The following is a 13,408-nucleotide window of genomic DNA, read 5'->3' as shown; positions in this document are numbered from 1 at the left end:
AGAAAAATATTATTTTTAGAGTATGTACCGATACACTTACATATGTTGGATGTACAGTAGAATTTGCCTTTTTTTAGAGTCACGTGAATACGAAACCTTCAATAGATTTATGGAGCCAAAATCACATATTTTATTGTTAAAAAAACGTATAAGCAATTCACATTAAAGATACTCTCATAGGAATGTTGGATTTTTTTAGCATAGGTCTAAATGGAAGAATGTTTTTGCACTTTAAGCTTTTAGTGGTCGAAGTTTGAGATTCATGATAAAAAAAAACCTAAATCTATTCAATTTCAAACTCACATTTCTCATAAACAATTTAATATTTTCTATTTAATGGTTCATTTGTGAGTTTCGTGCCGCATCTTTATTTCATAAGGTAAGATAATCTCTAGGCCTCCATCAAAACTCTTTTTCTCTTAGACCATCCACAACAGAGTACCTAAATTAAGTGCTTAAATGGGTACATCTTGTGCGGGGTGATCCACTGTTGTTTATAATATATCATTTTAGTTTGTTAAAAAAAAAAGTGCTTAAATGGGTCTTTTATGTCCACATCATCAATTTTATGGTAATACTTAATAAGCATCGGATCCACCCCAATCTTAACCCATTTTTAAATGGGTCTTTGATCAAACCTTAATCCATTCCCTCATAAATGTCCGGACCCACCCCAATCTTAACCCTAACCCGCCAAAACCCCTTTAACCATTGACTTAGCAAATGAGCGTACATCATCCTAAATGAAAAAAATTATATTGTGACGAAATGGAATGGAAGCTAAATGATAATTAACATGTGAGACATACGTTACCCCTTCGTGAATTACATTGAAAATGAAAATTTATTTATGTAATACATCTCATTTGAAGCATTGTAAATGATAACATTTATTGATATGCATTGAAAATAGACTAACATTTAATTCATCGAAAAGTGGCATAAAATTACCCTCATTGTAAATAGATTAACATTTAGGGCCCGTTTGTTTTAGATTTTAAAAAAATGGATTTTTCTTTGTATTTTTAAAAATGGATTTCTTTTAAAAATTTACTCAAAAATAGTAAAAGATATTTCAAACTCATTTGATATGAGTTAAAAAATAGATTTTGACATTAACTAACTTAAATATTCATTGTTCGAGATTTTACATACTAAAAATCACATATTTTCTCAAAATGACATCTTTCAAAAATTATTTTTATGAAAAGCTATTTGAAGTAGCTTTTTTTAGAGATTTTTTCAAAATTTTAGTATCCAAAAAAAAAATTATAACCAAATGATGAAATACTTAGAATGACATTTTAAGTTAAGCTATTCAAACAAATTTTTCATTTGAAGTTTTTCTTGAAAATTTCTTTGTTAAAAAAATTATAACAAAAACATATTACACTACAAAAATCTATTTAAAAAAGAGCAATAACAAACGGCCCCTTAATTGATCTTATTTTTTATTTTTTTCCTCTCCCATGATTTTCTCTCTGAAATTTAGAGAGAGATATACACAACATGTTGAAAGAGGGAGAAAGAGAGAATGAGAGAAATAAAAGGATCCAAATCCGCTTTAATGGTCAAATTGTTTGTAAAATATATAGGTAAAATATTTTCTTTTAAATTTCATTAATTAAAGTCATAAATTATAGTATATTGTAAACTAAATTAAATATTCTGCTAATTACATTTAATGCATTCATAATATTAAATTTTATTTTTAAATTTTTTAATCCATGTTTTTGATTGACTAATATTAACTTTGCTAGTAACCCACTAAAAAAAACTTTAGTAATCCATGTTTTTCTTTGACCAAAATTAAATTTTTGTATAAATGTACTAAAATGTATTACCCCTTTTCTACTTTATCTTTTATGAATTCTCCTCTTCCTTTTGTCAAATAAAGCTTGAGAGCATTAAGGTTGAACCCATCCTTCAAAAGTTAATTATACCCTCAATTATCTTAACGACTAAGAATCATATGCATAATTTTAGGGTCCAATTTAAGTAATGCCCAAAACTCGAGAGACTTGAATTGAAAGGAAAATGGTTGAGGATGAACAACAAACAATGTCACACCAAAATGTGGTTGATCATCCTCAATCAGTACACCAACAACAATTTCGAGCCATGCCAATCAACATCACTTCTTCAATCGGTTATTTGGAAAGATGTAATCAGAACCAAAATTCTAGAAATGAAGCTCTTTCTTCCCTTCGAGACCAAGATCCTAACCACCATCAACAAAGAAGAAGTAACTTTCGGCACTCGCAAAAACAGATTCAAGAAATGGAATCGTAGGGTCAATTGTTCCAATACTCTTCCTTTTTTTAGATAATTAAACATATTTTCTTGTGTTGTTTAGTTATTTTTCTTACTTAACATCATCAATTTGTGATGTTTTCATGTTCTTCGAGCAATGCCCTCTCCCTAATGGCAAGCAAAGGAAACAATTGAGTTGTGAGCTAGGTCTTACACCTACGCAAATCAAGTTCTGGTTTCAAAACAAGCGCAACCAAATTAAGGTAAAGGATAATGAAAACCCTTTTGAAATGTGAGATCTTACATGCACGGTGAACCCTTAAAAATAAATTTGTACTACCTCCAGTCTCAATTATAAACAAAAAATTATTTTTTAATTCATTCAATATTTATTTTTTAATTCATTCAATAACTAATGTATTTGGTCGTAATACAGACCAAATACATTGGTTATTGAATGAATCTAAAATGTAAATTTTTACTTATTTTGGTGGTGGCCAGAGTTTGAACCAAGGACCTATCATATTTTATGCATTATTCATACCAACTGAGTTAAGCTCACGATGACGTAAACTTTTACTTATAACTGATACCGATGGAGTACGTCTTTAAATTTTATTGTTACAACATTAATGTATTTTCATTTTGGTTACAAAAAGAGATTGAAGTGCGCACACTTTGGATTGACGTAAATAAAAACCAAATTGTGTCATTATAATTTGATGATTCTTTGAGCACATATATGCATGCAGACACAACAGGAACTTCACCAAAATGATCTTTTGAGGGATGAGAATGAGAAGCTTCGTGCTGAAAATGAGATCTATAAGGGGGCACTAAAAGACTCTTTATGTCCAAATTTTACTGATCCAATTTCTATTGGTGAAATGTCCTCTAACGACAATCAACTTAGAATTGAGAATGCTAGATTAAAGGTTGAGGTATATATGCTTTTAAATTGCTTATTTATAGTCGCTATTATAAAACAATTTATTTTTTTAATAATATAATTTACCTCCAGTGCACTGTGTATATAAAATTGCTTTTATTTCTCATTTTCTTGTATCTCTTCAAGCATGATAGAAGAATTATATTGTGATGGGTCCCTCTCAATTCCTAATGATTTTGACAAAGCAACGATTGTAGAACTTGCTGTGGTTTCTATGGAGGAACTCACAATGTTAACTCTTGCTGGATCCCCTTTATGGATTTCTACCAATGACACTGAGATTCTAAATGAAGTTGAATATGTTAGGGTTTTCCCCAACTTAATAAGTCTGAAACTCACAGGGTTGAAATCTGAATCTTCAAGAGAGTCAATTATTGTTACCATGATTCATATTAATCTCATTGATATTCTTATGGATGTGGTTAAGTCTGAAACTCACAGGGTTGAAATCTGAATCTTCAAGAGAGTCAATTATTGTTACCATGATTCATATTAATCTCATTGATATTCTTATGGATGTGGTGAGTAGCAAGATGTCAATAATTTTCATAGTCATGCTTATTAATTAATCTCATCCAACAATTTTTATGTGAATAAAATAATAATATGATTTTCTATTGGCAATGATTTTAGAGTCAATGGGCAACTATGTTTCATGGGATTGTCTCAAAAGCATTGACACTTGAAGTTCTATCACCTGGAGTGTCAGGGAACTACAATGGAGCCCTACAAGTGGTATGTGAATAATGTTATCCTTTTTTATTTCAGTTGTTTTCAAGTTATATATCTAGAGCTTTTGAAAACATGCTCTAAAAAACTTATGAACATATCATAACTTGTTTTTGTAAGTTGAAATATTTAGAGTCAAAAAATATATTTATCTTTTTATCTCTTGTTCTTAGACTTTTAACCACACAAAACGAATTTATGGCCCCACTTATAAACGGTTGTTCATACCATCTCTTAACCCTATCTCCCAACACTATTTGGCTTGATGCATAGATAGACGATGGGTGGTCAAATAACAAGTGACCCAACCGATCTTGAAAGAGAATCTAAAACCATCTAAGAATTTGTGGTTGATCTAACATAGCCCCCAAAATCAACTTTAAAAAACAATTTAGTGACGAGATGATTGACCCTCACTCTTGAACACTTGTTTAGGCCACCTCTCAACCAATGTCATACTTTGTAACATTTCGATATAAAAATAACTTAAACATAAATACTTATATAACAAACGTTTATGCTATTAACACTAAATTATGTTGTTTAATTTTATCTAATAAAAAATTCCTATTTCAGATGTCAGCTGATTTTCAGGTTCCTTCACCACTGGTTCCTGCTCGTGAAAGCTATTTCGTTAGATATTGTAAGAAGCACCAAGAAGGGATATGGGCAGTGGTTGATGTTTCCTTGGATCACCTGCAACCAAGTAGTAGTATATTGACACGAAGACGACCCTCTGGTTGTTTAATTTAAGAACTACCAAATGGTTGTTCAAAGGTATGTCACAATGTTTTATTTGAAACTAATATTAGAATTGATTGTATTGTATGATGTTGAGAATGGTCCTTAAATCTCCCACCTCAGCCACCATGCAAACCATATATTTAACAATTTACATTTTTTAGTTATTTAAAAATTAGGCTTAATACATGCTTTGGTCCCTTAACTTATTTTCGGATTTCATTTTGGTCCCTTAATTTTAAACTGTCTCAATTTGGTCCCTTAAGTATCTCTCCGTTTACCAAAATGGTCCCTTCCGTTAATTTTCTGTTATGTTTAATAAAAAAAGTTAAATGTGGTACACGTGTCATCTTCTTAACCATTTGATCTTTTTTCTGAAAATACAACCATTAGATCATGCTTGTCTATTATATCTAATTGTACACCACCACCACCAAATTTTTTTTCAACTTTCTTCATCTTCTTCCCTCATTCTCTTCATCATCTTCATCACCATCTTCAAACCTTCATCAACAAAAACCCAGAAAAAAAATAAAAGAGTTTTTTTTCAAATAAAATCCATAATCAAACATCAGCAACAAAAGCTTCAACATAAACATCATATCATGAGCTAATGCAATTATAACCCAGAAAATAATCTCTCTTCATCTTCACCAGCCTTCAAAAAATTCGTGAAACCAAAGGATGAAGAAGACGATGACAACGAGAAGCGTGACAAGCTACACCGGCCGTGAATAACATTTTCTGGGTTTGACAGTTATTAGATCTGATGCATAGCATTTTCGAAATCTCAAACCTCAAATCTGACAGTTATTGAGGTTGACAGTTATTAGGGTTAACGGTGTTGATGTTGTGTATTGTGAATGTTGTTGATTTTGAGAGAGAGAGATGGGGATAAATTTGACATGTGGATTGAAGGAGATTGTTGTTGGTGTAGTTGGGAGATTGGTGAAGGAGACGAGATAGGAGGAAGAAGAAGGTGAAACACACCGGAGCTTAACATCGACGGCATGGCATGCGTGGAGGAACAACGATTTTTTTTCTGGGTTTTTGTTGATGAAGGTTTGAAGATGGTGATGAAGATGATGAAGAGCATGAGGGAAGAAGATGAAGAAAGTTGAAAAAAATTTTGGTGGTGGTGGTGTACAATTAGATATAATAGACAAGCATATGATCTAATGGTTGTATTTTCAGAAAAAAGATCAAACGGTTAAGAAGATGACACGTGTACCACATTTAACTTTTTTTTATTAAACATAACAGAAAATTAACGGAAGGGACCATTTTGGTAAACGGAGAGATACTTAAGGGACCAAATTGAGACCGTTTAAAGTTAAGGGACCAAAATAAAATCCGAAAATAAGTTATGGGACCAAAGCATGTATTAAGCCTAAAAATTATTATCCTTCAATTTTTTTTTTACCAAAATGAATTGTAACATCTATTTAGGTTACATGGGTGGAGCATGTAGAAGTGGATGAAAACACAATAGTGTCAAATTCATTCTATAAATCTTTAATAGCTTCTGGCCTTGCCTTTGGAGCTAAGAGATGGGTGACCTCATTAGATAGACAATGTGAACGTCTTGCTTGTTCAATGACCAACAACATACCTGTAGAAGACCATTGTGGTATATATTTTTAATTCTCTTAATTTCAGTTCACTTTTCATTCGTGTTTTATTCATTTTCAATCCATCTTTTTTAAGAAGTCAAACTAATCCACCGAAATTAGCATTAAGAAAAATCAAACATGAGACTTTGTGAGAAACACATTCTAATGTCTCAAGCCAAAATTTTAATATACTTATAGGAGAAATATTTAATAATCTTCACTTATAAAAAAAAAAATTCACTTACAAATTTTTAAAACAAATTTAACATTAAGATACTTTGAAGAAGAAAAATAAATATTATTTTTATTGTTTTTGAAAATACATTCTTTCTCTTGCTATCCTTCTTTATTTTTCCATTATAATTATTGACCATTTCCATCTACTTATTTGCAATTTAAAAAAACATAGATTTTACAAAATTGAAAATCGAAAAACTATTTTTTGTTTAAATATGAATTTAATCCATGCAATTATAATTATTTTTTGTTTTAGTGCTCTCTAAGGTTTTGTTGTCTGGATATAGTCTTCGATGTCAGTTTATTGAGCCACATAGGGGAATTTATTAGGACATATACGACATCATGGGTTAAAAGCAACAATTTTTAAATTTACAAGGACTAAATCTAAAAGACACTTAGAAGCACTGATAAAAATAACTATAATTATATAGACTGAATTCATATATTTTTTTAATTGGGTAGCTCCACTTTTGTCTTATTCATTTTTTAAGTGGGTATTTTTTTTATTTTTTTTAACCCATTTGGGGTTGGCCTAGTGGTTGGCTTGAGATCTTGAAGTTTGCTCCTCCAGAGGTCTCAAGTTCGATTCTCTTTTATGCCAATTTCGGTGGTCTAAGTCCATACAGAGCTTGCTCTGTGGCTTTAAACGGGGCCCCCGCAAGTGGGCGGTGGGATTCGTCCCCTCGGATTAGTCGATGGTGGGATTGGTCCCCTCGGATTAGTCGATTATTGGATCGGATATCGAGTTTTTCAAAAAGTGGATAATTTGTTTTAATCTTACACTCAATTACGTAATATGACTAAAGTGTAATACATATATCATATATGCAATACAGTGGTAAATAGTCTGCAAGGAAGGAAAAATTTGCTGCATTTGGCAGAGAGAATGAAAGTATGTTTTTATGCTGCTGTTGGTTCTTCTGTAGCAAGTTGTTGGGAGGTGTTAACATCTAATTGTAACGATGTAAGGGTCATGACCAAAACAAGTATTGGTGAACCTGGAACACCTACTGGTATTGTTCTTAGTGTTGGAACTTCTATTTGGCTTCCGGTTCTTCCAAGGAGGCTTTTTGATTTTCTTGGAAGTCAAAATTCAAGAAGTGAGGTATGATATAGCATTTTTTAAATACCCATGACATATTCATTAATTTATAATGATGCCAATAAATTTAGAGCTGAAATGGTATTTGATTTGGATAATAGAATTATAGATGTCATATTGTACCCAAAAAAAAAATTATAGATGTCATAGTATTGTTTTTCCATACTAATTATCAACAAATGGATTTTTTTTACTATAATAATATTATTAATAACGGTAACACGAATGATCATTTAAAAAATGTTTCATATATGATTTGAACTTCATCCCTTGATATTATAATATTATAAAGTCAAACTCATATCATTAAGCTAACGCCATGTCTTAGCAAATGAAATGAATCTCAACAAAATCACAAGTGTATCCAAAGTTGCATTTTATAAACTTATATTAATGATTTGATTCTTTCATTTTAGCCTTATATTGAAGCTAAGTGGCTATTTTTTTATTTCTTTGAACTTGCGAACATTTTGTTTAATTTTACAGTGGGATGTTCTTTCCGTTGGAGGTATAATTAAAGAAATGGAACACATAACACATGGTCGTGATCTTGGAAACTATGTCTCTTTATTTCATGTCAGCGTAAGTAATTGGTTTATCACATAATTATCTAATCCAAGATTATATATTCTAGTTAACTTATAGCCTAACTTTCTCTCAAATTTTATTTTTTTCACCTAAAGTTCCTTTTGGTAAATGTCAATTAATTGCAGAGGGCTAATTGCGACCAAAATAATATGGTGGTACTTCAAGACAATAACATTGATGGTACATGCTCACATGTTATTTATGCTCCGGTTGATATTGGTTCTGTGAATGCAATCTTAAATGGTGGTGATCCAAATTTTGTTGCCTTGCTTCCCTCTGGTTTTGTTATTCTCCCCAATAGGGCACAATTGAGAAACACAAGACCTATGCTTAATTCTGTTGAACTTGGAGGTTGTCTATTGACAATTTCATTTCAATTTTTAGTTGATCCAAGTCCAACAAGAAGAGTAGAAAATGACTCAATAGAATTTGCTGTCAAATTAGTTAAGAACACAACCGAACGGATCAAAGTAGCATTGGTCGATAGCAACACCTAATTCAATGCTCAAGCCAGTAAGTAAATATACGACCAATTTATATACTGATGAAAATTTATTTACAGTTATTGACAGTTTATGATTAATGTAGTTTATTGATAGTTTATGTAGCTACAAGAACAAAGAGAAGGTGAGCAATAGACAAATTGGCAAGAAGAAAAACAAGCCAATGAGTACACCTTGAAATAGCTGAAATTGAAGGTTATCAAACCGTCTTGAAAGGATCATAGACTCAAACATTGACTTACTCAAATGAATATGAGGGTATATGCAATTTTATGAAACTTTTGCGGAATTTTGATATTATTTTGTTGTAACTTGAAGAAAACTTGTAATGTTATTTGTGTCTTTTTTACTTCACTGGAGATTTCAACGGTTATTTTCCTGTTGTGCTTCTTTTATGCAACCTTTTTTTTTTTTTGTTATTTCAATTACAATTGCAAATTACATCTTTTGATAAATTTAGAGATCTCACCTAACTCATTATAAAAAATGCTAAATGGTGTGAATTTATTTTCGCACAAGAGCAATGAAATGACTTGAAAACATTTGATTTGTTTGTTTTCACTTTCATTATTTGCAAATTCAATTTCAATTGAAAACTACTTCATCATTTTTTTTTTGTTTGTTGAGAAAGATGGACACGTTATTGCATTTAGCTGTATATAAAAAGAATAAAATACTTTTGAGAAATAAGATTAAAATAAGTTTCTTTCCTTCATAAACCCACTTGGGTTGGCCTGATGGTATTGACTTGGGTCTTGGGAGTGTGCTCCTCCGCAAGGTCTCATGTTCGATTCTTCGATTCTCTCAATGCCAATTTAGGTGGGCTATTTAGCTTCTTTTTCAATGGGAGTGTGCTCCTCCGCAAGGTCTCATGTTCGATTCTTCGATTCTCTCGATGCCAATTTAGGTGGGCTATTTAGCTTCTTTTTCTTTTTCAATGGGAGTGTGCTCCTCCGCAAGGTCTCATGTTCGATTCTTCGATTCTCTCAATGCCAATTTAGGTGGGCTATTTAGCTTCTTTTTCAAAAAAAAAAAAAAGTTTCTTTCCTTCATAATATCCAATATTGTTCCATTCTTGTGAATTGTTTTTCCTCCTGTGAACTGTTTATTCTATTGTTGTGGATTGTTTCTATTTTAATGGGAGTTAACTAATTTTTTAAATTGATAATTTCAATAATATCATAAAAAGAGGTATGTTATTTGAACAATTTTTTTTTCAGCCGCTAGTTCTTTTGTTTTTCTTTTGTCTTTGTTTCGCTTTGTAAAAAAAAAACAATCTTTTTTTCAAGTGTTCAGACAAACACTTTTAAGAGTTTTACATCTGTTTGTTTGTTCAAAAAAAAAGTTACAAACAATTATTTTCATGAAATTTTGATTAAATTTATTTTGATTTTGATTTAAGTCATATATTTTTTTTTTCACTTTTATAGCTAGTGTAACAAACTATATTTATCGTTCTTTTTAAAAAAAACTATATTTATCTTTTTCGATGACGCCAACAATATAACAAATATAATATAAATTCTTATCAAATAGTAGTAAATATAATATAAATTTTCATTTTTTCTGAATGACACCAACAATAATATAACATTTTTATAGACAAGTTTGTTTAAAAGTATAATTATAATTGAAAAAGCTGTCCTAAAATCATATATTCCCTTTATAAATAGCATATATAAAATATTGTTATAGTCATAAATTACATATTTAATTTGTATACACCTACAATGTATTTTTGTTTACAATATTTCCAAAATGTTTCTACAAATATCAACTTCTTTTGAAAAAAAATCACTTTATATAAGTTGACTTTATGCATTTGTTAAAAAGTTTGACATCGCTAGTGTACATAAATTAATCTTGTTTTTCTTTCACACATCAAAAAAAAAAAATTAATTGTCTAAATTTTATAGAAAGCTAAAATTTAAAATTATCAAGAACATATTTTTAATTATAAAAAAATAAATTAAGATTATGAAAAATTCCATAAAATTAGAAAATGAAACATTAATTGTGATAAATAAATTGTAAAATTAGAATTTTCATAAAAGCAGAGGGTGAGAATTATGTGCGGGATGTAGCAAACATCATCAGTTAATAAAGATATAAGATATACTTGTAACAATAGCCCATTTAGGCCCAATAGTAAAACCGAATAAAAACCCGGACTCCGTTCTTCTTCTCCAACCCTAATTCCGCCAGTGCCTCAACGCAGAGACAGTGTAGCAGCTTACACAATTTCTCTGGTAAGATCTAGTTTTCTACCCTTTCTGAATTTCTTTGATTTGGATATGTTATTTAGAACTGAACTAGTCACTTTTATGTTAATTCTGATTTTGTTTATTGAAATTTTTAACAGAAAAGATGGTGAGGGTTAGTGTTTTGAACGATGCACTCAAGAGCATGTACAATGCTGAGAAACGTGGAAAGCGTCAAGTTATGATTAGGCCATCCTCAAAAGTGATTATCAAATTCCTTATGGTCATGCAAAAGCATGGTATGTGGTTGGTTTAACTTATTTATTGTTTGATTCATGTAGGATTAGGCTTTGTTACTGGTGTTGTTACTTGTTTATCTTTTTTATGTGATAATATTGTATACTCTTGTGGTTGTAGGATACATTGGGGAGTTTGAATATGTCGATGATCACAGGTCTGGCAAAATTGTCGTCGAATTGAATGGTAGATTGAACAAGTGTGGTGTTATTAGTCCTCGTTTTGATGTTGGTGTCAAAGAGATTGAAGGATGGACTGCTAGGCTTCTTCCCTCAAGACAGGTCAGCTAAAATGCCGAGTTGTGTCTTATAAATCTGATATAAATGACCATAAAAATGATAGTAGTTTGATAGTTTAATTTACATGATGGCTTTTACTGCACAATATGCGTCTCAGGGCCTGTTTGGATTAACTTATTTGAGCTTATCCTTTGACATAAGTTTTGTGGGACTGTTTGGAGAACTTATGAAATCAGCTATGGCAATTTTCCCAAGCTTTCGTCAGCTTTTTTTCATACGTTCTTCAGTATAAATTATAAAAACAGCTTATAGCATATACAAAAACAATTTAACTTTTTATTCTATCTTTTTCTATAAAAAATAGCTTATGTAAGCTTATGCATAAGAGCTTTTCATGATATGTGCTTCTGCTACAGGCCTTATTTAAGTTTGTTTTATAGTTCCTAACTATCGTGTGGTCATTCTTTTGCGCACCACATTGACGTTGGAGTCTTGATCTCAAATTTGAGCTTAGTTCATTGTTTGTTTGTTTCCTTATTATGTGGAAATAGAACAAAGTTTTCTCTTTCTAATTTATTTGCTTTTGGTTCCTGGAATACCTTTATATTAGGCCTAATAGGCTTTTAAAACTTGGGTTGGTTAGTAGGCTTTTAAATCTTGGGTTGGAATTGGAGAGGGGTTAACCAGAACAATCCGGCAGTGCTTCTCTGACTTATACTTCATATATTGGAAATCACTGTAGTATGAATTGTCCCAGATGTTTCACTCACTTAAGGGACTAGTTGGATAAAATGAAATCCTAATCATGAATCATTTCTAATGACAGCATTTAAATTCAAACTGTTCTTTATGGTTGGGTGTATAATTTTGTCTCCCACTCTATGCATACCGACTATTTGACTATCATCTATCTAGTTTACCCTTCTTATCATGCTTTAATGGGGTGGACGTAGAATATTCATTGGTCTTTTCATTTTTGTACAAACAACTTAAAAACACGACTACTGATTTTACAATATGTGCTACCCATCCCATCTTTTAATATTTTCATTTGGGGAAATAGTCACTTTGGTCCTTGAATGAGTGACGAGTAGTCACAATAGTCCCTCAATGTATCGAAATAGCAAAATAGTCCCTGATTGTGCACTTTGTTAGTCAAAAAAGTCCTTGATATTAAAATATTTCATTAATAATGTCATATTAGTCCTTCAATAGACTTACTTATTGTCATATTAATCCTTATACGTACTTACTTATTGTCATTTTAGTCCTTATATCAAAAGAGTTATTGTGAGTATTAAGGGGTTATTTAAGCTTTAGGGACTATTTTGACTAACAAAGTGGACAATCAGGGACTATTTTAGAATTTTGATACATTGAAGGACTATTGTGACTATTTGCTACACATTCAAGGACCAAAGTGACTATTAACCCTTTTCATTTATATTCAAAATATATCTTGCCTTTTGCAACCATTATTCAATTGTAATGTTTATATACTTGTCGGTTTATTTTACACGTAGATGCAAACTGAACTCTGAAGTTGCTATCATCATCTGGCAAACCATCGAATGTTATGTTGCTTGTTTGTTTCATTTGATCTTTCTTGTGGTCCCTAACTATTGGTTGCTAAAATCATGCAGTTTGGGTATATTGTCTTGACTACCTCTGCTGGTATCATGGATCATGAAGAGGCCAGGAGAAAGAATGTTGGTGGTAAAGTGTTGGGTTTTTTCTATTAGGGTATGAAGATTGCATCCAATTTCATATGTTGAGAATTTTGAGTGTTTGTGATGGAATTCAGTTTTTTTTTTTTACATGGATATTGTAATCTGGATAGGATTGTAAGCTTTTAATTTGCAATTTTGTACTTTTGTGCTAAATTGAATTTTGGGTAATGTTGGTCTGCTTATGCGTTGCTTTTCTAAGAAACTATTATGCTCTTGGTCCCTA

General features: G+C 31.0%; 1 protein-coding gene and 1 pseudogene across 3 annotated transcripts; both read left to right on the top strand.

Moving 5' to 3' along the window:
* Positions 1-2,037: 2,037 nt before the first annotated feature.
* Positions 2,038-8,973, top strand: LOC146958696 (homeobox-leucine zipper protein PROTODERMAL FACTOR 2-like; annotated as a pseudogene). The gene is made up of 10 exons (XR_015031334.1): positions 2,038-2,255; positions 2,357-2,516; positions 3,006-3,623; positions 3,836-3,937; positions 4,508-4,708; positions 6,122-6,302; positions 7,362-7,630; positions 8,114-8,209; positions 8,341-8,728; positions 8,815-8,973. The product of XR_015031334.1 is annotated as a homeobox-leucine zipper protein PROTODERMAL FACTOR 2-like (transcript).
* Positions 8,974-10,906: 1,933 nt separating this feature from the next.
* Positions 10,907-13,408, top strand: LOC146958695 (small ribosomal subunit protein uS8z/uS8w-like). 2 transcript variants are annotated; one of them, XM_085740229.1, is made up of 4 exons: positions 10,907-10,967; positions 11,081-11,218; positions 11,337-11,497; positions 13,099-13,408. In XM_085740229.1, the coding sequence occupies exons 2-4, from the start codon at positions 11,086-11,088 to the stop codon at positions 13,195-13,197; spliced, it is 393 nt and encodes a 130-aa protein (XP_085596355.1). In that variant the 5' UTR covers positions 10,907-10,967; positions 11,081-11,085; the 3' UTR covers positions 13,198-13,408. The 2 variants fall into 2 exon arrangements, with proteins under 2 accessions (XP_085596355.1, XP_085596356.1); XM_085740230.1 differs by having other exon boundaries at positions 11,078-11,218.

The sequence above is a fragment of the Medicago sativa genome, chromosome 1, assembly GCF_051527215.1.
Source record: "Medicago sativa cultivar Bolivia chromosome 1, Bolivia_mono, whole genome shotgun sequence".
Taxonomy (NCBI): Eukaryota; Viridiplantae; Streptophyta; class Magnoliopsida; order Fabales; family Fabaceae; genus Medicago; species Medicago sativa.
Note: the sequence above shows the minus strand (reverse complement) of the source record. Positions and strands in the feature narration are given on the sequence as shown.

What these genes read in the sequence shown, in the direction of transcription:
- LOC146958695 (XM_085740229.1), top strand. Translation starts at nt 11,086, where the DNA reads ATGGTGAGGGTTAGTGTTTTGAACGATGCACTCAAGAGCATGTACAAT. An exon ending in TATGGTCATGCAAAAGCATG is followed by an intron (nt 11,219 to 11,336) that starts GTATGTGGTTGG and finishes TTGTGGTTGTAG; the next exon opens with GATACATTGGGGAGTTTGAA. An exon ending in GGCTTCTTCCCTCAAGACAG is followed by an intron (nt 11,498 to 13,098) that starts GTCAGCTAAAAT and finishes AAAATCATGCAG; the next exon opens with TTTGGGTATATTGTCTTGAC.